Source organism: Canariomyces notabilis (assembly GCF_033297395.1).
Source record: "Canariomyces notabilis strain CBS 508.74 unplaced genomic scaffold N656scaffold_38, whole genome shotgun sequence".
NCBI classification, from domain to species: Eukaryota; Fungi; Ascomycota; class Sordariomycetes; order Sordariales; family Chaetomiaceae; genus Canariomyces; species Canariomyces notabilis.
Window position 1 is genome coordinate 159,042 of NW_027041860.1, and position 24,195 is coordinate 183,236.

At 56.1% G+C, this 24,195-nt stretch overlaps 8 protein-coding genes across 8 annotated transcripts; 3 read left to right on the top strand and 5 right to left on the bottom strand.

Moving 5' to 3' along the window:
- Positions 1-882: 882 nt before the first annotated feature.
- On the bottom strand, positions 883-4,655 carry N656DRAFT_762781 (transcription elongation factor Spt5). The gene is made up of 3 exons (XM_064813275.1): positions 4,140-4,655; positions 1,766-3,998; positions 883-1,705 (listed from the first exon to the last, which is right to left on the bottom strand). Exons 1-3 carry the CDS (start codon positions 4,494-4,496, stop codon positions 1,080-1,082), a joined length of 3,216 nt encoding a protein of 1,071 aa, XP_064665368.1. The 5' UTR covers positions 4,497-4,655; the 3' UTR covers positions 883-1,079.
- A 1,055-nt stretch (positions 4,656-5,710) lies between these two features.
- N656DRAFT_792986 (MFS general substrate transporter) lies at positions 5,711-10,093 on the bottom strand (the record flags this gene model as incomplete). Its single annotated transcript, XM_064817130.1, has 4 exons — positions 5,711-5,930; positions 6,153-6,879; positions 9,618-9,672; positions 10,058-10,093. 4 exons carry the CDS (start codon positions 10,091-10,093, stop codon positions 5,711-5,713), a joined length of 1,038 nt encoding a protein of 345 aa, XP_064665369.1.
- Positions 10,094-11,930: 1,837 nt separating this feature from the next.
- Positions 11,931-14,319, bottom strand: N656DRAFT_719378 (uncharacterized protein; the record flags this gene model as incomplete). Its single annotated transcript, XM_064812361.1, has 2 exons — positions 11,931-13,971; positions 14,072-14,319. The coding sequence occupies 2 exons, from the start codon at positions 14,317-14,319 to the stop codon at positions 11,931-11,933; spliced, it is 2,289 nt and encodes a 762-aa protein (XP_064665370.1).
- Positions 14,320-15,342: 1,023 nt separating this feature from the next.
- On the top strand, positions 15,343-16,856 carry N656DRAFT_792988 (alpha/beta-hydrolase; the record flags this gene model as incomplete). The annotated part of the gene is made up of 6 exons (XM_064817131.1): positions 15,343-15,449; positions 15,515-15,588; positions 15,653-15,850; positions 15,918-16,352; positions 16,438-16,722; positions 16,774-16,856. The coding sequence occupies 6 exons, from the start codon at positions 15,343-15,345 to the stop codon at positions 16,854-16,856; spliced, it is 1,182 nt and encodes a 393-aa protein (XP_064665371.1).
- A 136-nt stretch (positions 16,857-16,992) lies between these two features.
- Positions 16,993-18,595, bottom strand: N656DRAFT_784949 (uncharacterized protein). Its single transcript, XM_064816274.1, has one exon. The coding sequence runs from the start codon at positions 18,350-18,352 to the stop codon at positions 17,174-17,176; it is 1,179 nt and encodes a 392-aa protein (XP_064665372.1). The 5' UTR covers positions 18,353-18,595; the 3' UTR covers positions 16,993-17,173.
- Positions 18,596-18,791: 196 nt separating this feature from the next.
- N656DRAFT_762796 (uncharacterized protein) lies at positions 18,792-20,415 on the top strand (the record flags this gene model as incomplete). The annotated part of the gene is made up of 1 exon (XM_064813276.1): positions 18,792-20,415. The coding sequence occupies one exon, from the start codon at positions 18,792-18,794 to the stop codon at positions 20,202-20,204; it is 1,413 nt and encodes a 470-aa protein (XP_064665373.1). The 3' UTR covers positions 20,205-20,415.
- A 28-nt stretch (positions 20,416-20,443) lies between these two features.
- Positions 20,444-22,637, top strand: N656DRAFT_466599 (N-myristoyl transferase). The gene is made up of 3 exons (XM_064809747.1): positions 20,444-21,427; positions 21,481-22,057; positions 22,116-22,637. Exons 1-3 carry the CDS (start codon positions 20,682-20,684, stop codon positions 22,515-22,517), a joined length of 1,725 nt encoding a protein of 574 aa, XP_064665374.1. The 5' UTR covers positions 20,444-20,681; the 3' UTR covers positions 22,518-22,637.
- Positions 22,617-24,114, bottom strand: N656DRAFT_784951 (alpha/beta-hydrolase). The gene is made up of 2 exons (XM_064816275.1): positions 23,771-24,114; positions 22,617-23,692 (listed from the first exon to the last, which is right to left on the bottom strand). The coding sequence occupies exon 2, from the start codon at positions 23,684-23,686 to the stop codon at positions 22,757-22,759; it is 930 nt and encodes a 309-aa protein (XP_064665375.1). The 5' UTR covers positions 23,687-23,692; positions 23,771-24,114; the 3' UTR covers positions 22,617-22,756.
- Between the last annotated feature and the right edge of the window lie 81 nt (positions 24,115-24,195).

Below are 24,195 nucleotides of genomic sequence, written 5' to 3' on the forward strand. Positions count from 1 at the left end.
TCTGACTGGAATCATCCGTAGGACAAAAGCCAGGGCTCCGTCATCCGATTCAGTTCAAGTTAGCGATATAGGCAGGAGCGGGATATTGTTATATCATGCCTGGTATTGGCATCTCCTTGCCTCGTCGGCGCGGCCGAAGCCCTTTGAGTCAAGGCCCAGTCAGTGCTGGGCCAGCTGCAGTAGTATCTAACTACCTGTACTCAATATTGGTTACTTGTTCCGCATGGGAAGCCAGGTAGACTTGTCTGAGATCCCGGCACATAGGGTGGGGTAGACCCTCGAAGATACGGGGAGAATCATGACTATAAAAACGGGCCAACGAGAGATCTCATACGCTCCCTTCTCCTGTCCAAACCCTTCAAACGCATTCACAACTCGACTCCGCCAAGTCTTAGTTGTACCGCACAACTCAACCTCGACGACTGCCACCACTGCTAACTACCTACCTTATCCATACCACATCCCCTCATCCGAACCACCCGACGAGACACAATGTGCGTCGCCGGGTACAAGCTGAGCAGAACAATACACAGTTCTGCTGAGGGACGAAACAGATAGGTAATGAATAGGTAAGTAAGAAAAAGAGAAGAAAAGCTTGTGAAGTCTCCGATGTGATAGGACATGATGTAAGCGAGAACTCGACCAGCACTCCGACGGGGAGAGAACATAAGAAGTAGGATCAAGGACGGGAGGTATATGTTAAGCCTACCACACCTGACCTAACTAGTAGCCTCGAGATGAATCACGTAGCGTCGAGGTGCTTGTGAAGTTGTGCTAGTCAGGATCAGCCTGCCCTCATGTTAGCAGTCTCACGTTTCCCATTCCGAATCCAGTACGGACATCATCACCAAGCATCAGCAAGGGAAGAAGTCAATTGAAAAAACTCCCTTGTCAGAGGCGGCCTACGGAATCTATGATAGTGTCGACGATCCCTCCTAACCATCCATATGTCAACCCTGCCTTGTGCTGTCTGAGCCCAACCATGAACGCCAGTAACACTCAATTCCTTTGGATCGGATTATCTCGTTCACGCAAGCTAGTACCAATCCGAGTATGGACCTTTGATACCCACCAACCAATCAGTCATCATCAGCATACCGAATCTCCCCAGCCGCCGGCGTCTCGGGCGCACCGCCGTACGCAGCAGGCGTGGGCGCGCCATAATATCCGCCGCTGGCAGCCGGCGTCGGTGCGCCAACCGCAGGCGTGGGCGCCGTATCAGCTCCCCAGCCGCCCTGCCAGGCGCCCGGTGTGGGGGCGATGATCGCAGCCGGGGTAGGGGCGGAGTAGGCGCCAGGGGTCGGAGCATTGAGAGCTGCCGGTGTGGGCGCGCCAAGCCCGGCCCCGGGAGTCGGCGCGTCAAATGCATTGGACCCACCGCTGGCGCCGGGGGTGTAACCCCAGCTGTCAGGCCCACTTGCGCCCGGTGTGGGGGCCGAAACCCCGTAAGCAGGCGTCTTGGAGCCCCACGCATCCCCACCGCCGCCCCAGGCCGGGGTCTTTGAGCCGTGACCGAAACCATCCGGTGCGGGCGTTTTAGCGCCAGAGGTCCAGGCAGGGGTGCGAGAGCCACCACCGTAAGCGGTAGCGCCGCCATACGCGGTGCGGTTACCATCGTATGGATTGACGGTTCGTGAGCCCTCGCCCCAGGCAGGGGTGCGTGAGCCAGCGACATCACGACTCCACGCTGGTGTCCGCGCGACAGCTAAGCAAGTATCAGCACACAGTACGCGCAGCAGCACAGAGGGAATAAATGGAAACTTACTCTTCGAGGAACCCCATGCCGGCGTCCGCTCGCTGCCCCCGGAGCCCATGGGTGTCCTGCTTCCGCCTGGATAGTCACCCGATCCGCCAAATCCGCCACGTCCTCCCCCAAAGCCACCGCGGCCGGACCGGCTGTAGATGTCGATGGGCCGCCCGGTAACCTTGTCCTTGAAAATAAGGTCGGCCTTTGGCACGGTGATGATCTTGCCCTTGGTGTGCAACTCAACGCGTGCATGTGTGTCGGTGGTATCCTTGACGATGCCCAGCAAGCCTTTGTAACCACCCCGCCGGATCGTCACCGTCTGATTGATGGCCCTGTCCGGGCCGAACCTCCGAGGAGCCTGCATATTGTTACTATTGGCTGCCGGATTTCGCTTCAAAGCCGGATTCATCGAATTCAAGTCAGGGCCTGAGTTTGCGTTGGTAATGCGGCCGCCTTTCGCTGCGATGGTGGTGACGTTGCCGGCCCGGGTAACAAACACGCCGGCATTCTCTGTGCTGGCATGACTGTGTAGGAAGATGAAAGATCTGTGGATGTGTATAATTTTTCCCTGACGCTGCTGCCCGCCATGCTCGCGAACCACGTCGTCGAGCCGGATTTCGGAACCATTGCGGTCTGCGGCGACGGCTGTCTTGCGCTTTGGGAGCTTGTTGGTGATCTGTGAGGGCAAGACCTGCCTGTTCTCGCCGTTTTGATCAAGAACAACCATGGATTCACGGTCGACCTTGACGATACACCCCACAGTGGTTGGGTCGAGCTGCACCAAGTCCAACAGGGAATACTGGCCGAGAGACCCTTGACCACCAATGTCACTGGCCTCGCGCAAGTCCCTGCTGAATACGGTTACCTCGGTGTTGGTCTGGTCTGTCAGGAGAGTGACGCGGTCGTCGACAATCTTGACGACCATACCGACCTCGTCACGGAAACGGCTTCCGCCAATGACCTTGACGTGGTCGCCGGGCCTAAAACGCTTGCGGAGGCCCCTGTTGGGAACCTCAATGGTCTGGCCTTTCAGGTCTCCTTCGGTCACCTTGAGAGTAACGATGTCGCCCTGGACATTGACTGCCTTGCCGACAACGCCCTGTTGCTCGCCCTCGTAGACCTCAATGACATCCCCAGGGACATAGGCAACTTTCGCATTGCTCTTCAGGCTGGCCGCGAGCGCCTTGAGATCGAGATTCTCGGTGCCGTCCTCTGAGCCGCCGGCAAATTTGGTGACCTCTTCCAAGGTGGGATTAACATTGTTGACCTCAAGCTGCTGAATTTTGATGTCCTTGACCTGGAAACCATTCTCAAAGTCCTCGCCCATGTATGTCCAAGTGTTTGTCTGCGGGTTGCCGGTGATATGGCGAGGATGCCGCTTTCTGGCTTCGACCTCGCTGAACAGACGCTGAGGTGGGCGGGGCCCAGGCATGCCAGGCCGCTTCCGCTTCCCATCTGCTGTAAGTGTCGACAAGGCATCATCGCGAACACCATAGTCGAGGCGGGGGATGAAACGAACACGCGCTTCCAGGCCGTTCTCGGTGACATCCAGAACTTGTGCGAGGTCACCGGCGTGCTTGGCAGGCTTCTTCAGACGCACCCAGGCGCCAGGCTCCAGATTAGGAGTCTTCGTAACCCGCAAGAGGTCCGGCATGTCCTTGAGCTCTACAAGCATCATCTTTGTCCGCGGGTAAACGTTGAGGATACCGTCGAGAGCAATCATGATGTCGTTCTGTCGGCGAGCCTCGACGTAGATGTAGCCCTTCATGACCGAGTTGGGGCCGCCGCGCTCGAATGCTGCCGTGATGGGTACCTCATTCTTGGTGCCCAATCTTTCCTCGATGCGACGGGTAATGGAGAAGACGACCTCACGTTCCTTACCCTCCTTGCACCTGACAGCCCAGATGCTAGGGTCATCGACGCTAGGGAGCAGCAAACGCTTGGGGACAACTGCCATATCCCCAAACCCTCGAGCGGGCGCGCGTTTACCGTAGCGCTTCCGCAGGATCTCAGCCTGCTTCTCAGCATCAAGACTGGATTCCAACTCGCGACGGCGGTCGAGCTCGCGGTGTCTCCTGTCGTCATCGAGATGGCCGCTCTCGGCGATATCGTCGGGGTGGGCATTGTCAATGAAATCCTCTATTTCCTCGCCGTCTTTTTCCTCGTCCTCAGCTTCGTCCTCATCCTCGACCTCGGCTTCGATATCGAAGAAAGCTGCGCGGTGATCCTTGCGTCGCTTGCGACGGTGACGCTGGAATATTTGTCAGCTATTATTACTTGGACGGAGCAACCACTGGAAGATTGTTCGCCCCGACAAGACGCATAATAAGGTTAAAGCAGATCATGGATGGAGGGTGTGGCGGATGGTTTGTAGAGCGCAGGGAGCACTCACATGCTGGACATCATCATCCTCATCATCCTCCTCTTCCTCCTCTTCCTCTTCTTCCTCTTCCTCTTCTACTTCTTCCAATTCTTCGTCATCGGCAGCTTGCGCGTCTTCGGCGCCATCTTCTTCCTCTTCATCATCGCCGCCGGATTTCGGCGCGGTCTTGGAGGGTCGCTCATTTTCCTCGTCCTCGGGGCTTTGTTCGTCAGCAGCAGGGCTGCTTCCGCGGCGCCCAGTCTTGCCATTTCGCTCACTGGCCTGGTCTCCCTCATTCTCGTCATCGGACAAATCGGCGGGTGCTGGATTGAAATTGTCGTCTTCCGACTCGGAGTCGCCCCCGAACTGGAAGGCGTTTGACGCCATCCCTGTTGCGCGCGCGGTTGACTGGGAATTCAAGAGTGATGAGCCGCAAAAAATAACCGTGGTTACTAAGGTCTCAGCGGCGATTCTGAGAGGCAAGGAAGTGATGGGGATTGGGTTTTGGCAAAGAAACAAAGGCAGCTTTGGATGCTGGCCATCGGCAGGCGCGAGGTGAGCTTAAGGTAGGACAATGGTTTAAGGGAAGGACGCTAGTACAAAGTAGGACTAGCGGTCTGGAATGGTGAAATCCTTTTTCCGTGCTCCACTTTCTGGCTACGTCCCGTCGCGGGACGGCGAGACCTACGAGATCAGTTCGGGTCAATCCCGAACTCTTGACCATCTTCGAAATGAAAGCAGCGTTGAGCTGTTAAGTTGAGCTGCTGATCGTTTAACGTTGAAAAGTTTGACATCCACACAGCTTCAACCGCTCTTCATCATCTTTCTTGTTTCCCAATCTTGCTTTTCTTGTGGTGCAGGTCTCGATCAATTCAGCTTCGCGTATGTTCCGTTTTTTGGCCAGTCATCAACCACCAAGATACTTGATCAGTCCTCAGCCTGGAACGCCCTCAATTCTGGCCTTTTGTCAACCCCCCAACCCCATAATTCTTCTCTATACCTTTGGAAAATGGTCCATTTTCCCCGATTTTATGCCCTGACGCCTCTCCCTCGGATAAGATCAGGAATGCAACCCCAACACCGCGACCCATTGCAACACCATTATCGACATTACATGGGAACCCGTGGAGTTCCCATTTTGGTGACTTGCGCCAGAACGTCACCTCGCACCATAACACCGTTTTCGTTTCCCCATCAGCACAGCCAACAGCCAAGTAGTTTTGCCGATGTCACACCACGTCGGTCCATCTCCACGAATAACCCTGGATGGCAAGTCTGGCCATTATGAATGCAGCCAAAGCAATCAGGAGAATGGCACCAAAAATGAGCACAAACCCTTGAGTTCCGAGATGATCCAGAATGACAGCGCTCAGGGGGATGCACAGCAGTGATCTGCGGATCCAACATCAGCCTGAGCTACCCAGATAATCCACCATCTCAGGTCGAAGAGCCTGTGAACTTTGAGCCATATAACTCACGAGAAACTCGCAATACTGTAGCTTGTGCCATAGTACTGCCCAAATTTGCTGGGGACCGTGAGCCTAGGAGAGGGAATCTCAGGTTAGCAGCGGCTGACCAACCACCGGTGACCGGATTCCTACTCACTGTCCTACACACACTGGCCCGAGGCTGATTACACAGCCAGTCCCAAAGCCGAACAGGATAGAAAACAGGTAAAACAGCCACATTCTGTGTGGCTCCACCAGGAGCCAGACGGCAAACGTCGTGATAATGGAAAACAGCGTGGTCAGGATCATGGTGTTGAACCGACCGATCCTGTCTGAGATGGCGCCGGCTGCAAGCCTGCCAACCCCTGAGCCCCTGATATTTCCATGTCAGTCCGACGGTTGCTCCTGATGCAACCTTCAACCAGAATGGCCTTGACAAATCACGTACCCACTCATCACCGCTATGATAACATAAGTGGACTCCTCGGCAAACCCCTTTGCGGTTGCCCATGTCGGGACCATGCCCAGCCCAGCAATGAGGATGAACTGGTTCACTGTCGGGTTGTCAGCAGGCCCCAGCTCATAGGTTTTGGACAGCAACGCACTGGTAACCCCGATCGTTGTCCAGACAAACCTCCAGTCCTTGAAGCACCTGAAATCCACCGTCCCAGATCCCTTCTTCCCCTTGATCCTCCCTCGAATCAGCACATTCCCAACCACCAACAGCGCTGCCACGATAAACACCAGGATCCTCATACTCCACGCCCATCCCATGCCCTCGAGCGTAGACCTCAGCACAAGTGGAAAGATTGCGCCGCCCACGCTGCTCCCGACAAAAACAATGCCCGCGGCGAGGCCCCGCCTGCGCTCAAACCAGTGCGCCAGCACCGACAGCGCAACGGTGCAGCACAGGGCGGCGCCGGCACCCATGACGACGCCCCACAGGACCATCAGTAGGGCGAACAGCGCGGCGCCTCCCAGCTGCAGCCCTCCACCATCACCGCCACTGGCATCACTATAACCATCCGCAGCATCCTGCGGCAGAAAAGCCAAGCCGACCAGACCGCCGGCGTAGACGAGGCTGCCGAGCGCGAGGATCCATCGCGGGCCAAACCGGTCGAACCAGGGCCCAACCTGCACGCCCAGGAACAGGCACAGGAAGATGTTGGCGCCCGAGATCCAGGCGATGTCTTGCACGGGGTAGCCCGCCAGCTGGTGGCGGGCCCAGAACGGCTGGATCACCCCCACCGAGTTGCTCAGTCCGTACACGGCCGTCGTGATGCAGAAGGAGCCGAGCACGGTCAGCCAGGCGTAGAGACCCCCTTCGGGCGGGGGCAAGGTGGGTATGCGGGAGAGCGCCGCAAGGGAGGAGGCTTTTTCCAAGTCTGAAAGGACGGCGGTCGACGCGCTGTGGTGGTGTGGGAAGGGAAGGGGGGTGATTGTGATCAGGGTCTCGACTGATGGGTTGGATAGCGGGAGGTCGGTTGAGGAAGAGGCGACGGAGGCAAGGTGGGGTGGTTGTTGGGGGTCGTTCTGCTTGTGATCGTGTGACTCGGGTTGGGTGTGGGGAGAGAAGGGGACCTCCGCCCTGGTGGCCGCACCCATGGCTGCTTGATCGGAGGCCCAGCGGCAGTCTGGCAGACTCTGCGGAACGTTGTACCCCAGACTCACCCGAACTGTGAAAGCTCGGGTGGGCTTGTGAAGGTCCTGACGCCTAGGACTGGGACAAGAGCTCTGAAACCTGTCGTTGTCTAGCTGATCTGATCTGATGGACGATCCGGAAAAGCTGCGGAGAAGGTCAACCATTCACCATGGTACGGGACGCATGCCAATCTGGAAACTTGAAGGTAATGAGCAACCGGTGTCTGATGGGGGAAACGCTTATACATAAGTCAAACGTTTGGAATTCTCGGCACAAGGCAACGTGGACCATATTGTGGCCAGTGGATACATAAATAAGCAGCCCGCTCTTTCGTGAAGTGACTCTCCAGTCCCTGGTCTCCTGCCAGAGTCCTGATATTGAAGGCTCGGGTTCCACACGAAGGGCAAAACAACCCCGAGAGCCTCAGGTAATTTACCACATAGACGGAGAGAAGCGCGCTCTCCGAGCAGCCGTACCACATCGGATTTGACAGGAAGAAGAAAGATGGCGCGCAGCGCGCGGCTCACCGTGGAACGCTGGAGGACATGGCGTTCTGCTAGCCAGGCCTCCCCACACCGTCCCAGACAAGCGCGTCGAGACCCGGAAGTGGCTCTAATCCTTGCTACTTCTGACTTCATGCGGCCGTCCAGATAATGCGGCGGTGCCCGATAACTAGACAAAAGCGCTGACCGAAGCCGGGCCCAATGATTTAAGGGACACTCATCCCGATCCCGGAAACCCGGAGAACAGGCCATGATCCGGTCGACCAGTCCCATCTTCTCGGGTCTGGGGCTGGACAAATTCGATGAAAAAGCGCTGTCGCAATAAATGTCCGGACCAGTCAGCTGAGATGCCATGTTTTTCTCCTTGTTTCTTTTTTGTGGCTTGACCCCGGCCCCCTCAAACTCCAACTCCCTCCGAGGCGTCAGCTCGAAGTCAAACACAAGCGAACATGCGACCCTGTGAAGCGATGAGTGCTTCCTTTGCCTGCCAAAAGCTCTTCATACCAAATAACGGCGATGATCCTCGTTACCAGACAAACCGCCACAGCGTCGTGTCGAGTTGTAAACGCTGTGACCGGTGTGCGCCCTGCGCAGCGACCACAGCCCTCCCTTACATACCCTACATGAGCCCGACATTCGTGTTTTCTGGCTTCCAGGTTGAGGGCGAGGCGGGTTTGCGGGAAAACCCGAACGATGGGATATTGGGCTAACAAGGCACAAAACGTTGTAATTGTGTCACGAGGAGAATAAGCTTCTCACCGCTAGTCCAGAATGAATCCGCTAAAAGTGGGAGAAAATAATCCAAGAGAGACGATCAGTGGCTCCGATGAGACGGATCAGGGGAGAAGCATGGTCGCAGGTGGCTCTGACGCCAAACCACCCCCACGCCCAAGACGACGGCCATCAGCAGCAGATCCAGCAATCCGACAAGCCACAAACCAGCCAGCTGGGCACCTTCTGACAGGCCGTTGTCGATCTGAGAGGCCGTCGACGCCCAATTGGAAGATCAGCATCATATAAGGACAAACCCCGCAAGTTGGGCCGAATCCAATTCTCACCGACACCGTGCTAAATGCAAGCAGATGAGGTGAGAAGCGGCAACCGCGACAACACGACTCACTTGTAGCGCAGAGAGTCGGACACATCTTACCTCGCGCCCCGCAAAGTACGAGAAGTTTCCGGGTGCTTGCTGAATCAGAATTTTATTCAGGTGGATTCTGGTGGAAGGCGCACCCGGGGCGGCGTGTCAACCCAACCTGAATCGGAGCAGGAAGGCGCAATACCGGTAACAGCAATGAGGGCAGAACTAAGTTCGTTGAGTCTTGAGTCTCTTGACCGCTTTCATTTACCAATGTTACTGACTCCCTCGGGCGTGCAACAGCCACATCTGCTAGTCAAAGGTGACCAAACGGTAGAAAAGGAGAAAGTGGAAATGGGAAAAATGAGAAAAAACAGGGCCATTCCACCAGGACCACTTACCATTCGTTCTCTTCGCCAGGAATCCAGGACAGTGGGGACCCCTTCCCTACCTGGTAGTACTGTACCGGGCATATCACTGCAGGCTACAGTACCCACTGCTTCAATCCTGGGTAAGGTAACAATCAGATCCTTTTGGCATCTCAAATTGACTCGATACTAGAAAGGGGTAATTGAGCAAAAGCACATGCTGACTTCATGGGTCCTAGATGTTTCACGGATGCTGGTGTCCTGGCTCATCGTCAGTATCAGATAGAAAGAGGTAATGTCGTCACCAGGCCGGGAGCGCTTCATGGGATTATCGAATTAGAGAGCAGCAACAATCCGTCTCAACTGAGTTCCCATTCGGAGCCAGTGAGGCTCGAGAACTCGGAGGCCTCCCGTAACATCGTGGCCCCAAACCCCGGCGCCAGGCGGGAAGGTTACCTACCTACCTTACCTATTATTTTCACTTCTTTCACTCCGTTCTCCGGGATGCGGGGAGGGCTTGAGTGCTGACTCAACCGTCTTGTGCCAGGTAAGCTGGATTTGACCGCATGAAGTGACTTGGCTTGATATTAAACCCAGTGGTGATCGCCGATTACACTCAAGTACTGGTCCTAACAAAGGCATCCTATCTACTCACTTATAAGGAGAGCTCACTCGTCAAGAATCACTTGTTATTGGTGCTATGGCTGGCCAAACTTGTCATATGTTAATGACTGAGTTTGACTGCTTGCTATGCTCTGAACCATTCAGGATATATATCAAACAAGCGACAAGTTGCACCGTTGCGATCAATGGTACAGAGAAGCGTATCCAGGGTCCAGCCAGAGTTCGACTGGCGTACAGTACTACCTAAGGTACCATGTACATGGATCATAACACTAAGGTACCTACCTTATGTATGTGACCTCTGCCAGTCGGTCGAGTCATGCCGGGGTGAAACGCTGCGCGGGATGATGCACCATGAGCCAGCTGTACCTCCCTTAATGTGTAGATATCCCCGCGGAGATGCCATCTTGTCACGCGTCTGTCCGTGTAACGATTCACCGCGCCGTTGGAAAGATACCCGACAGAAATCGTCCAGTTGAGCTTGTTTCCCCTTGCCCTCGCAGCTGCCGAAATCGGGGTGGCTTGACGGGTCGCGCGACACCCGGACTCGGAGCGAAACAACAAGATGCCTGCTGCGAATGTGCGAATGTGCCCAATTCACATTATAGAGAGGTGCCTGATATACGTGTGAAACAAGGGGAAAGAGTCCATCGATGCATGAGAGGACTACAGGCCTCAACACTCAATGGGTGTAATCGGCATCGTGGTCATGATTCAGGTCTGAGCTATGGCGAGTATCACCAAGGGTGAAGCGGGACATTACTATAAACGGTCATAAGCTCTGTTAAAGTAACGATATGGGATTTGGACTCCATCACGTTGGCCTGCTTTATAAAGCCGAGTCTTGCAGAGGTGTCCATAAGCTACCTACATCTATGGTGTAGGTAGTACCTCAGGAAGTCAAGACCCGTAGCTGAATGGACTTTTCCTGCTTCAACTTCAAGTTTGCCTACATGCCACTTGAGAGATGATCACAATCGATGTAAGCATATATGTTCAGAAGGTAGTAAACCTATATCCTTCTTCGCCCTCCCAGTGGCTGAATGGGTTTGTAAGTCAAGTCCACCTTCCTACTTTCACCCCCCCACCGGGTAGGATAGTAGTGTGGCAAGGATCTGAACCGGCAAACCTAGAGGCTCCCAGTTCGAATCATCCTCCCTCGCTTCATGAGTGTCCCAAGAGCGACGCAAAGATCAATGCCAAGGGCAAGGCCGACTACCTGACCCGATCCGGCTTATACCGCGTCTTCAATGACGCGCTAAACAACAAAAAAGACGAGGAGCCCAAATTTGACTCTTGGATTGGGGCGATGGTCGCCCAAAACTTCTCGGTAGAGGAGTTACACCCAGGATGAAGGAGAAATTTGAGGCATGGATCTCCGCGGGCGGCCAAGCCCCTATTCACGAGGTGGAAGGATGGAGGCATGTGGCCCATCAAATGGGCTTTGAAGTCAAGGGAAGGGAGCGTCGCCCTTCAGACGAGGTACGCTTCTGGAGAGACATTGATGCCCATGTTATCCCGGAGGTAATTAAGGAAGCGAAGTCGAGACCTGTTGCGAAAAGAAAACGGCAAAACCAACGAGTTTCGGCCGTGAAAACTGCCGCCGCCAATAATACTAGTGGCGCGACAGCGAGGCTGCTTTTGACTGCTACCATACACGAGTCGACAGTTCTACTGGAATTCGCAACCGCAACGACTCCGAGTCACCAGGCGTATAACGTTACTTTAAAGTAAAGGGGAGGAATAATATAAGACTCCGAGTAGAACCAAAGGCCAAGGGAAGACATTGAAAAGAAGATTCAATTAACCAGCAATAAGCCCGCCAGCAGCTGAGCAGCCCAAACCAACACCGCCCCGGACTCCTATGATATTCAGCAGGATATGAACATACCCAAGTCCCTTGAATCGCTCAGATAACCGCTCCCGTCCGTGGCGTCCCTCGTAGCGTCCCTAAATAATCTGCGTAAAAGACCCAAAGCGCTGGCAAAGCAACCCCACTCACTCCCAGTCCTCAAAGAAGAAAGCCATCATACCTATGAAACAGAGCAAGAGCAAATAGGACTAAAAATGGAGACTCGCCTCAGACCTGCTCTGCGTCTGTCGTGCCCCAGGAATACTAATAAGACCCGATGGACTGCCTTAGAGAATCTATAAAACCTCATGCCTCGGCCTCCTTGCGACTTATCGACTTGATGAACCCCTGGTACTGGGTATCTTCATCCATCGCCGGCGCTAACTTGCCATAGGTCCCCGTTTTCGACCTTGGCGGCAAATCCCTCATCTCGGGTTTCGGCAGTGGCTTCGTCTTCCACAGCACCCCGGGCTGCTGGAAAGGTTTCTCTTGCTGCTGCTGCTGTTGCTCAATCGGCGTTCCATCCTCAGCTCCCTTTACGGATGCCCCATTGACCTCCTTTTCTTTATCCTTTTCTTTTTCCTTGCCCGTATCCTTATCGTCCTCGTGCCCCGTCGCCGACGCCTCACTCCTGGGCAACCTCATTGCGAGGAGGACATACTCTGCCCGTGTCATTTTGCTCATGACATCGTCCATGTAGCGAAGCACCTCTTCGCGCGGCGCCACCACCCGCGCGAGGTGCTCTAGGTGCCGGCCCGTGTGGGTGAACAGTCTTATCGTCACCGGCTGATAGTAATCCAGCTCAGGGTCTGCCATTGGGTACTCGGCCTTGCTCCCCTTGCGCACGAGCAAAAAGGACGCTATTACCTGCTGGCCCGAAGCGACGGGCACGTATTCAAGCAGGCTGAATTTGGGGAACAGGTACCTGTCGCCTGTCCCGCCGGCGAACTCCAAGACGATGGCTGAAATGTCTGGTTTCGCCGGCGGCGGCGGTGGTCCTTTGGAGCGGAGGGCCTGTTGTGGCGGAGGTTGCTGTTGCTGCTGGGCGGTTGATGGTGATGAAGGGATTGCCTGGCCATTGGGGGTGTTGTTGGGTTTGAAAGGTGCTGGCGAGGCAGTAGCCGGCACCTGTGTTGGCGTCTGTGTCTGTTGTTGGGGCTGCTCCCTGTCTCTGACGATGTTGGCTCGCAAGCGCTCTAAGATAGCCTGGAGGTCTGTAGCATCGGAGAAATGTGGCTTGTTCTCGGCAATGCGCCGAACCATATCGCGCGTGCGGAGGTCGTCAAGCGCTGTCTTGACCAGCATGACGACCAAAGGATCGCTGCCTGCCGGGGGTTGCAGATTGGCCGAAGTCTGTTTCGGGTTCGACGATAAAACAATATCTAGGATGGTACGGACCTCGTCCGCAAAGTACCGCACAGTCCTTCCGTCAACCAGAAGCCTGTCGGCAGACGGACCTGCTGTGCTTCCCTTCCTCTTGCTTTCGGCGGTGATAGCGTCGATAATTGCTTGAAACCGCTCGAGTTCATGTTTCGCTGCCTCTCCCTGTGCCACGCGCTTCATCAGGTCTCGTAATTGCGGATCCATTCCAGCTTTCTCCGCCAGTGTGAGTATGATAGGGTCAGTGCCCGGTGCCGGCTTTCCTGGTGCATTTGCAGGGGGCGCTGTCGGTGCGCCATTCATTGGGGGATGGCTAAATGTCGCGGCAGGTTTTGTAGGAGCTGGGGCTGACAGAACTGTTGCCCCAGACAGGCCAGTGGTGCTCGGGGAGGGTATCGGGCGTGATGGCTGGGGTTGGGGGACGGGACCTTGGGGGACCAGTGGCGTGACGGGTGACAGGACTGACTCCATTCCCCGAGGCGAGGCAACTGGCGGCCTCGACACCGGAGCAGGAAGTGTTGGGGTTGACCGTGTCAGGTCAGGTGTGGGCTGCCCAACGGCGAGCTGTGCGGTACGTAAGGTCGGTGTCTGAGTCGGAGTATGTGATTGTACCGGAGTTAGGGGTTTGGTCTCGGTTAGTGGCTGAGACTGAGTCTGCGGCTGGGGCGGTGCCGGAGCTGGGGTCGCCGACCCGCTAGGGGTTATGGGTTTTGGGGTAGACGGGGGAGGCATAACTCCGTTGGGAGGCCCGTACTGTATTATGGGTCGTTCGCTCGCTGGGGGGGCTGGCGGCGGAGGTTTCGGATCTTTTACTGCGAACATGGTTGCCTCGAAGACATGCGGCTCGACAGTGATCGTCACCTGGCCAAGCTTTGTCATGCTTTCCTTTGGTGGGTTGTTTGGCTCTTCGTGCACAACGCCCTTCCTCTTTGTGGGCTTTGACCAGTACTTCTCAAATATTCCCTCGCTGGTCCATTTCTGACGCGACCTCGAAAGTGACTCAGCTAAGACGCCGCTGCGGACTGTTAGTTATTGCGGTGTCGCACTCGATACGGAGCGAAATATACCTTTCTGTTACGCTCTGGTAGTCTTTGTTTGAGAGATCGTCTGGTTGGGGCGAATCAACCGTCGGCAGGGGCTTGCCGGCCGTGATAGACTTGGGTAGAGGAGCAGGAGGCTCCTCGACTGGAGTGGGCTCCGGTTCAGGGGCGGATGCCGGGGTTGCTGATCTCTGCGGAGGCGTAGTGTTCCTCCTCTTCGCTGCCTGTTCAACCCGAGCGGCAGCGCGTGCGGGCAATTTCCTTTTTTTCTCCATGGCAGCAGCCGGCTGGAGAAGATATGCGAAGCATGCGATGGATCGTCATACACTCATCGGCGTCGAAAAAGCGTTTTCTGAAGGATTAACTTTATACCTAGCGGCCAATCGCGGCAGTATAGAATAGCGGGAGCAAAGAAGGCAATGGGGTTCACAAAGGAGCGGTGGGTGCAAGAAGCCGCTGTCGACCTCGAGACGTGTCGCGAGCAAGATGCAGTTGCAGCTGGGAAAGACGGACGGGGCGCCAGAAGAAAATGCAGGCTTCGAGCCAATCGACACGGCGAGGCGGCAAATGCCGCTGATGCTGACTGGTCAAAATGATTGGTAGGCATGGTTTTCAGGCGGTGGTTACTGGTTAGTGGTTACCTAAGGTCCCTCTTACCTACAGAGCACTAACGCTTACACCTGACGCTGAAGCGATACATCACCAAGGATAGTCGCATCGCAGCTCTCTTCGCTGGGGGATGTCATGGTCCTCCATGTTTAGTCTCTCATTCAAGTCACAGAATCCGTTGCAATGCCCGAGACCTTGACGTTATGCCGGATATTCCTTCGTTGATGCAAGGATGCTTGGGAGCTCCGAGCTGGTACTCCAAGTTGCCCGTCTCGTCTGACGTAGGGTGCCAGAGTGGGCCAAAAGCACCATTGATGAATCGTGCTGTTGGCCGGAGGTAATTGACATCGAATGGAACTCAGTCAACGTTAAAAAACATCTAACATCAGTCTGCCATCTTAGCGACTCTGGGCTCTGTGTCGCTACCTTATCACACCTCATCTACTATACTTGAGCTGGGCTGCATGATGGCCGCGGCCTTAATCCGCTCCTTGATTGTATGTCGCACCTGCCGACTGTGATTTTTCCAAGACTTTCCAGCAGGTCGACCGCGGTTTTTGACCGCGGCTCAGGGTACCGTTTCCGAGGTGAGAAGGTCCCGTCATAGAGAAACGGCAGGACTCCTACCGAGAAACATCATCAGACCCCCCATGTCGAAGTCTTCAGCCCGCCATCGCCAGCCATCTACCATGGCAAATCCGCTGCCATTTCTCTCTATTGCCCTCGTCTTCGGTGTGCCCCTGGTCCTCTACATTATTTTCCTTTGCCTCAGCGCGATTCCCTTCTTCCAGCGCAAGTAAGCTGCCCTTTGCATATGAATACGCCCGAAATCGATGCTAATCCGTCTCTGCTTGACACAAGTTTCCTGTACGCTCACAGAGTCAACACATTGTGGTGGGCGAATATCGACGAACCCGAGCAATGGGGTTTTGCAAGTAAGTCACAATCACTTGGCGATTCATAGATCCAGGGTTCAGGCGGCCGACAACCCTACAAAAGAAAACCAAGTCACTCCATTCTCCATCACCACCGCCGACAACCAGACCCTCTACGCCTGGCACATCCTGCCACTGCCCCTTTACGCCCAACACGAGGCCGAGCTCTCATCCCGACCTGCCGGCTTTGCCCATGACATCACCGAGACCAGAAACTTCCGCCTGCTCCGTGATGACCCTACCTCCAAGTTGGTCATATCTTGTAAGCAGCATCCCTTTTATCCCTTTTTCACTACCCTATCTCACCCTTCTTCCTTCCGTCTGTCTAGTCCATGGAAACGCAGGGCACATAGCCCAGGGCGTGCGCCCGCAGCACTACCTCTCCCTGACCTCTCACACGCCGTACCACCTCCTGACGGTCGACTACCGCGGGTTTGGACGGAGCACGGGCAGCCCGACGGAGCACGGCCTGATCCTGGACGCGGCGGCCGTCATCAACTGGGCGGTGCACACGGCCGGGGTGGCGCCCTCGCGCATCGTGCTGGTCGGCCAGTCCCTCGGCACGGCCGTGGCCTGTGGCGCCGCCGAGCTCTTTACCCTGCAGGAGGGCGTTGACTTTGCCGGTATCGTCCTGGTCGCCGGTTTCAGTACCCTGCCCAAGATGCTCAGCGGCTACGCCATTGCCGGGTGGCTGCCGGTTCTGCGCCCGCTGACCTACTGGCCGTGGTTGCTTGACAAGATTGTGGGCAGGGTGGTGGATAAATGTGGGTGTTTGCCTTTGCCGCTTTGGGTTTTGCGCGCGGCGCAAAAGGCAAAATCGGGATGCTGTTGCTGATACCTTTTCGGCAGGGGAGAGCGCCGAGAGATTAGCAGCGGTCGTGAAAAGGGTTAAGGAGAGGGGAGGGAGGCTGAGATTAAGCTTGGTGCACGCGAGGAATGATTGGGATATTCCCAGCCACGAAGACGACCTGTTGTTCAGGGCGGCTGTTAGCGGGCTTGTTTCTCGTGAGATGGACGCCGATGACTTCAAGGCGGCGAAGGCTGCTAGGACGGTAGTGAGGGGGAAGGATTCGTTCGTCACTATTTGGAGGGAAGCAAACGTGGTTGTGAGGCAAGAGCTTTTCCCGTATGGAGGTGAGTTTGGCTGCCAAAATGGTATCTGTGCGACGTGAACTAACTCAATAGGGCACAATTCTGTTCTGTATTATGCCCCTGTGGCGCTTGCCGTCATGAGGTCGTTTGGTGTCGTTGACGGGGCCGCCTCGTGATGGAAGCAACGCGAGGCTTGTCGATAAGGCCTCTACGTTTCGGCCACCCTGCCGAGGAGCAATCACTTCCGTCAAGGTAAGAAAGTCACGGCATGTGGAGCTAAGCTTCGGTCCTTACTGATATCTACTGACTTCAGGCGACGATGACCGAAACTGGAGAAATGAAGCAATGAACCGATTATCCTACGAAAGTGTCATGAACTGTTTAAGATGATAGAAAAAGGCAGAAAAGCCCTTCAGAAGATCCTCGGTCAGCGGTCGATGCATGCACCGCCGGGCTCGAGCCCTTATCCCAGGTCAAACGCCCCGTGCCAACCCTAGTATTCATCCGCTCCCCAGCCGAATTGCCGGTTAATAGCAGTCATCGCGTTGATACCTTCCCTGAGAAACCTCGGGGCGCCCTCCAAAGCATTAGCAAAGGGTGTTTCGGGGCTGGTCTGAGAAGCTATGAGATCCTCTTGGCCCAGGGTGCCTTGGCGCTTATCCAGGATAGCACGACTGATAGCCCGGCCCCAGATGTTATATATATAACCTTCGGACATGCTGACGTAGCGCTTGTCACCGTTTTCTTCTGGGAGCGAAAAGGGCCACTCGGCAACGGCCACCTCGAACACCTTTGTCCGGAAGAAGAGGAACGGCCAGGTGAAAAGCCACAGGAAGGTGAGGTAGCAGAGCCACACGATCCACGGTGTAAGGCGCCATCTGTTGACTTTGCAGTCGTTGTATACAAAGACGTACTCGTCCTTGACCGGAAATGTGATCTCGGAACGACCGCGGTAGTTGGTGCTGCGCACTAGGGCCTCAAGGTTTCGCTTCAGAAGTTCCTCGTCGAAACCAAGAACCTTGCGACGAAGCACGAAACATTTGAGACTAGAGTGGCTGGCGTAGTATCGGTGGCACCATTCTTGGAGCGTCGGCTTGCTGTCACTGATTTCGATGTCCTGTTTCGACCCAGGGGCCCGTTTTCGCAGAATAGTGCCACGCCGCACCTTCTCACTGTTCTCAACGGTGCGCAACTGCCTCCAAGACGTAGCCCTCGTGGCATCCGAGAAGAGGTATGGAGTCAGATCGACGGACACATCGAAATCGGTGACGGTCTCCGTCTTTGTCTTCCCATTCTCCTTGATCCGCTGTTGGTGTGTTCCCACGATGCGGACCAAGGGCCGGGGCGGCTTGCTCGCAGACTCTTCAAGTTGCGCTAGTAAAACCTTTGGGTCTCCGTTTATGGTTGGGGCAAGGAAGAATTCGTTGCCCGTGTTGGCATCTACTTGGCGGTCGAAGTAAGTCTCGATGTGCTGCACAGTGTTTGGCAACAACGGCGCGTGGCTGTCTTCCTGCTCAATGTCCGAATAGAGAGGCGGCAGGTCATCAGATGGCAGTTCTGGCACATCATGGTCCAGAGCCCGGTCACCAGGCTGAGTATGAAGTGACAAGACATCAGCGTCGGCGCTACCTCCGGCAAGGCCGGGAAGCGAAGGGGGATCGGGCTTTCCCATGGTGGCTAAGAAGGCGGAGGAGATCTGAGATCATTCAAGGATTACGGTCAAGGCAGCCTGAACCAAAGAGAGAGAAAACGTCCAACCGCTGCAAGGAATGGTTTTATGAGGGAGCGAGCTTACAAAAAGGACGAAAGAGAGAGTCTGAAGAAATGAGACGGGTGCACTGTAGGGATGAGACGCCGTCAGGGGTTCAAGGCTCGCAAGGCAACAGTGGCGCAGCGGGTGGGGGCTTCTGAAGCTGAGCTGCAGTGTCCTTGTGCTTCGCCAATCACAACTTCTTTGGAGTCTGGATCTTATCATCTTGCGAATCGGCATTCTAACCGTTCCAGGACAAGTCCAGAGGCTCATTGGCATCCATTATACCTCATGTGGCTTCAACAACAAGGTTGGACATACTGTTTTAGTAGTCCTTTGACAGCGGAGTGTCGGCGACGCGATGCGACTTCCGCCAAGTCTCGTCCATCTGCCTCTCCGTATCATTTCCTATCCCGCAACACGCGCTCTGTTGGTGTGCAGCCTGATTTGGCTCTTCGGCTTCAGCTACGGCCGTCTTTTCCTCTGGCGCGACCCCCACAGTGCCTACTTCCGTTCCGAGTCCGTGTATGACCTCGACTACTCCGCCGTGCGCCAAAACCAATCCCGCGAGTTCATCGCCCAAGTAACACGCGATGCAGCCGAAAATCTCGACAATGGCGCCGGCGAAGGGAGGATGAGCAAGGCGGGCGACACACCCGCACTGTGCGCCATGTTTGTGACGGTCCGTCGCGAAAGCGAAACCGCGCGGCTGTACCTCGCGGATGCAGTGGGCTCGATGCTTGCAGGGCTGGATCCTCGCGAGCGCACCGCCCTCAATCTTAGTCTGCTTTTCGCCGACACAGACCCGACGCGGCACCCGGACTGGGACGCGCCATGGGTGAAGGCGCTGGTTGACGACGCATCTGGGTACAAGGGGCTGACGGATTTGCAGAGCGCGGGCCTACGCAAAGCTGAGGAGGAACGTGATCTGCAGCTCAAGGGCGTCTTCGACTACGTGTACGTGCTGGAGCGATGCTTGGAAGAGACCACGGCGCCGTTTATTGCGGTTCTGGAAGACGATATTGTCTTTTCGGCGGATTGGATGGCGCGCACTTTGCGTGGTTTGCAGTACATTGTGCGGGACCGCCAGCCCTCCGAAGCGGAGAATGGGACCGACTGGCTGTACCTGCGGCTGTTCTATACTGAGACGCATCTTGGATGGGTAGCCGACGAGGACTGGTGGTACGGCCACTTGCCCCTGACGCTGGGGCTCTCCGCGGCGTGCACGGCTACAGCCCTCCTTGTACTACGGAGTCTAGGCTGCGGGTCGCGGTTGCGTCTCGATCTGGCCACCATTGCCGTGGTCTCGGTGTTGGTGGCGCCAAGTTTCACCGTCCTGGCTTTCATGGCGGGCAAACACAATCTGCCGCTACGAGGTAGCCTCCACTCAAGAGGCCCTTTGGCCGCGTCCACTTCGTCGGCCGGCGTCGTCCCTATGGACAAGCACGGGTGTTGCACACAGGCCTTAGTCTTCAACCGGCTGGCATTGCCGGGGCTCATTCAGGCGCTGCGCCAGAAAGAGCGGGGCCAGACAGACATGATGATCGAGGAGTACGCGGATGCCATCGGCACCAAGAGGTTCGCGATGGGTGATCAGGTAGCCCAGCACGTCGGCCTGGTCAGCAGCCGTGGGATGTCGGCTGAAAACACGCGCAGCGTATGGGCCTTCTGGTTCGAGGCGTACAAGCCCCATGAGGTGGAAAGGCGTCACCAGAAGGCGCTTGAGGAAGTGGATTGGTCCATGTTTGCGAAGCTCGCTGGTGCTGGCATATAAAGCGGCTAGTACTTCTATATACGTTTGGATATTTGTTGCATAGACGATTTAATCACATGTTATCCTCTCCCTCTTGCGTTCCTCGCAGCTTGAGCTCCTCTCCGCGCAGAGTACCGTGCTCACTGAGCAGAACGAAGCGCAGACTGTTCGTTCTGCGCAGTGAGCACAGTCGATAGCCTTGTACTGTACTCCGTATGGAGGAGCGATAGCAGCTGCTTGGTGGGGAAGCTGCTTTGATAGCTCAGAACCCCGCAGCTCCCCACAACAGCAGATTTGCCCCGCAGCCTCGCCTTCAAGTTTCCAGCAAACTGTCCACTGTTTGCATTGGCACACGACGCTTATGCCGAAGGTGCCGACAGGCTGTGAACATACCTGTGGCCGAAAGACCCGACACGCCTCACTTCCAGTACCCTCGTGTACGCCACTCCACTGTTCCGACGTATTATTCCATTCCAACAATAAGTGCTCCTGTCAGTCATGGCGGAGGAGTCGAAGCAGGTCGATCCGACCAAGGAGCGCGACGCCCAAGTCACCGCCGAGGCCGGGGATAACCTCACCTCTGGCAAACAACCTACCGCCGAATCTGACGAAGAATCCGCCTCGGAAGCTGAAGAAGGCGCCACAAAAGATGCTGCTGCGGCCGGCGACGGTGAAGGATCGTCAAAGAAGAAGAAGAAGAAGAGCAAGCGAAAGAAGGTCAAACAGACGCTGATCGAGGCGCTGGGCGGGGCTGCGGCAGGCCAGGCCGCCATTGATCCAAAGAAGGCGATTGAAGGCTTGACGCCCCAACAGATCAACGAATTTATGGCCCTCAACCCTGCGCTGGCCAATGAGCTCCGTGCCGGCGAGGGGTCCTCGAACAACACCGCTAGCGCCATCGAGGCGTTCAAGAAACTCAAGCTTCAGGACATCATGACCGGGCTAGCCAGCAGCGGGAAGAACCGCAAGGACATGGCGTCGTACAAGTTCTGGAGCACACAGCCAGTACCGCAGTTTGGGGAGGAGCCGGCCAAGCTCATTGAGGAGGGGCCGTTGAAGATTCAGGATGTAAAGGACATTGCTACTGAGCCAATCCCTCTTGCTCTCGAGCAGTTTCGCTGGGTTACAATGGATCTTACCAACGAACACGAGCTCGAGGAGGTTGAGAAGCTGTTGTACGGTCACTACGTCGAGGACGACGAGGCCATGTTTAGGTTCAAATACTCTGCCTCGCTTCTTAGATGGCAAGTCCCCCGGCAAACGGAATATGGGGTTTAATGCTGACAACCGTTTCCAGGTCTCTCCTGTCCCCGGGGTGGAGGAAGGAATGGCATATTGGGATACGCAGTGGAAACACGCTTTGTGCCTTCATCTCGGCCATCCCGACCAATATTCGGGTGCGGGACAAGGTCCTCCGCGGGTCCGAAGTCAACTTCCTATGTGTTCATAAGAAGCTGAGGGGCAAGCGTCTCACGCCGGTGCTGATCAAGGAGGTTACGCGGCGCATCAACCTTGAGGGCATCTGGCAAGCCATCTACACCGGCGGCATCGTTCTCCCCAAGCCGGTCAGCACCTGCCGTTATTACCACCGCGCATTGAACTGGATGAAGCTGTATGAGGTGGGCTTTAGCCCTTGTCCGCCAAACAGCAAGCCCGCCATCCAGGCCAGGAAGTACAAAGTGCCCGAAAATACGTCGCTCCGCGGGCTTCGTGAGATGGAGGCCAAAGACCTAGACGCAGTGCATAGCCTCCTTGAGAGGTACCTGAAACGGTTTGAGCTTACCCCAGAATGGAATAAGGAGGAGGTCGAGCACTGGTTGCTGCACAAGAAGGACGCGCCGGGAGAGCAGGTTATTTGGTGTTATGTCGTGGAGGTGAGCTTTACAACGCTCTCCTGTCAGTGCAAAATTGGTGTGCTAACATATACCACAGGACGACTCTGGGAAGGTCACTGATTTTTTCTCCTTCTACTGCCTCGAATCCTCCGTGATCCAATCGAGCAAATATTCGTCGATTCGCGCGGCCTACCTATTTTACTACGGCACCGAGGTCGGCCTTACTACTCCGGTGGACCGCTCAGCGCTGAAGGCGCGCCTAAACGCCCTCATAGCTGATGCGCTCATCCTGGCCAAGCGACACAACTTTGATGTGTTCAATGCTCTGTCGCTGATGGACAACCCAATGTTCCTTGAGCAGCAGAAGTTTGGCCCGGGTGATGGCCAGCTTCATTACTATCTCTTCAACTACAAGGCTAATCCCATCCACGGAGGAGTGAACAGGATGAACCAGCTGGAGGATGGAGTCGAGAGCGGTGTTGGTTTCGTCATGCTTTAATCGTCGGGCGCGGTGGCCACTGGGAGGCGGATGTATGTGTGTGAAATATCATGTGTCGCGGAACTTGTTGGCAGTATCCCAGTGGAAATGAGACATGTGTGTTGCTGAGGAACAGCAAGCGTGTGGCAATGCTAAAAACAGGACTCAAATTTCTACCCACAGCACCTCATATGCTCTATGATCTAACAAACGCCACCAATCTCACCCCAAGCCAGTCACTGTAGCAATAATTAAGTACCCTACCGCCCATCCAACCGCTCCCCAAGCTTACACATCTCCTCAACGACCCCGTTGAACCACTCCCATCTCTCCACCAACGGCGCGTGGCCCATGCCGTCAATGATCATGCCGCGCCCGGGACGCAGGAACTCGATCAGCTTTCGGCCATGCGGCACGCTGATCATGCCGTCCTCGGTGCCGTGCATGACCAGGATGCGCTCGCGCCCGACAGCATCGGCCATGTCGGCCAGCTGCGCGGGGCTCTTCCTGTGCCACCCGGCGGCGATCAGCTGCAGGAGGAAGCCCTTGAGCCCGAACCGCGCCGGGTCCAGCCGCTTGTGCACCTCCTGCGCCACGAACCGGTGCGCGTTGCTCGGAAACCGCAGGTACTCGCTGCTGCTGTCTGGGCCCGGCGGCGAGCAGTACGGTGTTGTGGCCGGCGAGGGTAGGTGCACGTCGTCCGGCAGGGGCAGCCAGGCCCGGGCGAACAGCTGCCGCGCGGCGTCGGCCACGGACCGGTCCATGGTCTTCGGCACCAGCATTGACATGCGGTTGGCCATGTTCTCGGCGAAGGTGGTGGTGTTTTCGATGGCCGCCGCGGTGCAGATCAGCGAGAGCGAGCTGATGGCGGACGGGATCAGGCAGGCTAGTTCCTGCGCGATCATGCCCCCCATCGAGATGCCCACCACGTGCAGGCTGCGTGAAGGTGGTAGGGATGATGGTGAAGATGATGATGATGGGTCCAGGGGGAAAGAGGGCAGCCAGTTGACGTGGACCAGCACCTCGGCAATGTCGCGCGCCATCTCGCTCGTGCTGTACCGCATCAGCGGCTTGTCGCTGTCGCCCATGCCGCGGTTGTCAATGAGCAGGACGGAATACTCATCACGGCGCTCGTGGCCGAAATGGAGCGTCTGGCGTTGCCAGGCGTTCTTGAGGCCGCCGAGACCCATAATGAGCTAAAAGGGGTGGAGGGAGGGAGGGTACGGTGAGTTGGGTACACCAAGCAGGAATAGTTCTGGTGAGATGAGACTCACGATGAGCTTGATCGGACCGGAGCCATCTTTGCAGTGGTGATTATGTCAGCCTATGTTTTGTTGTTCATGATCGGGGGTCCGGATCGAACAAACGGATTTCCCAGCTAATGTTGATCGGTCCGCCGCGGCCTTCTGCGACGGGCGCTAACCCTTGGCGGTCCGGCTCGAGCTTCCACATGGCGGTTGGGAAGGCCGGGTGCTTGATGACCTCGGCAACGGTTGGGACCGGCGGCCATGGCGTTGCCGGTGCCATGCTTGGCAGAAATATGGCTTGGTGTTGGCGCGGAGCGGGATGCTGTGTTGCGATGGACTTCGGGTTGTACAACCGATACGGATGGGCGCCGTCAAAGGAGGTTGTTGCTCGGCGCCGAAATGGTTTGCCTCGGCATCGCCGCGGCCCGCCCGGTTAAGAGGTGGCCTGTGCG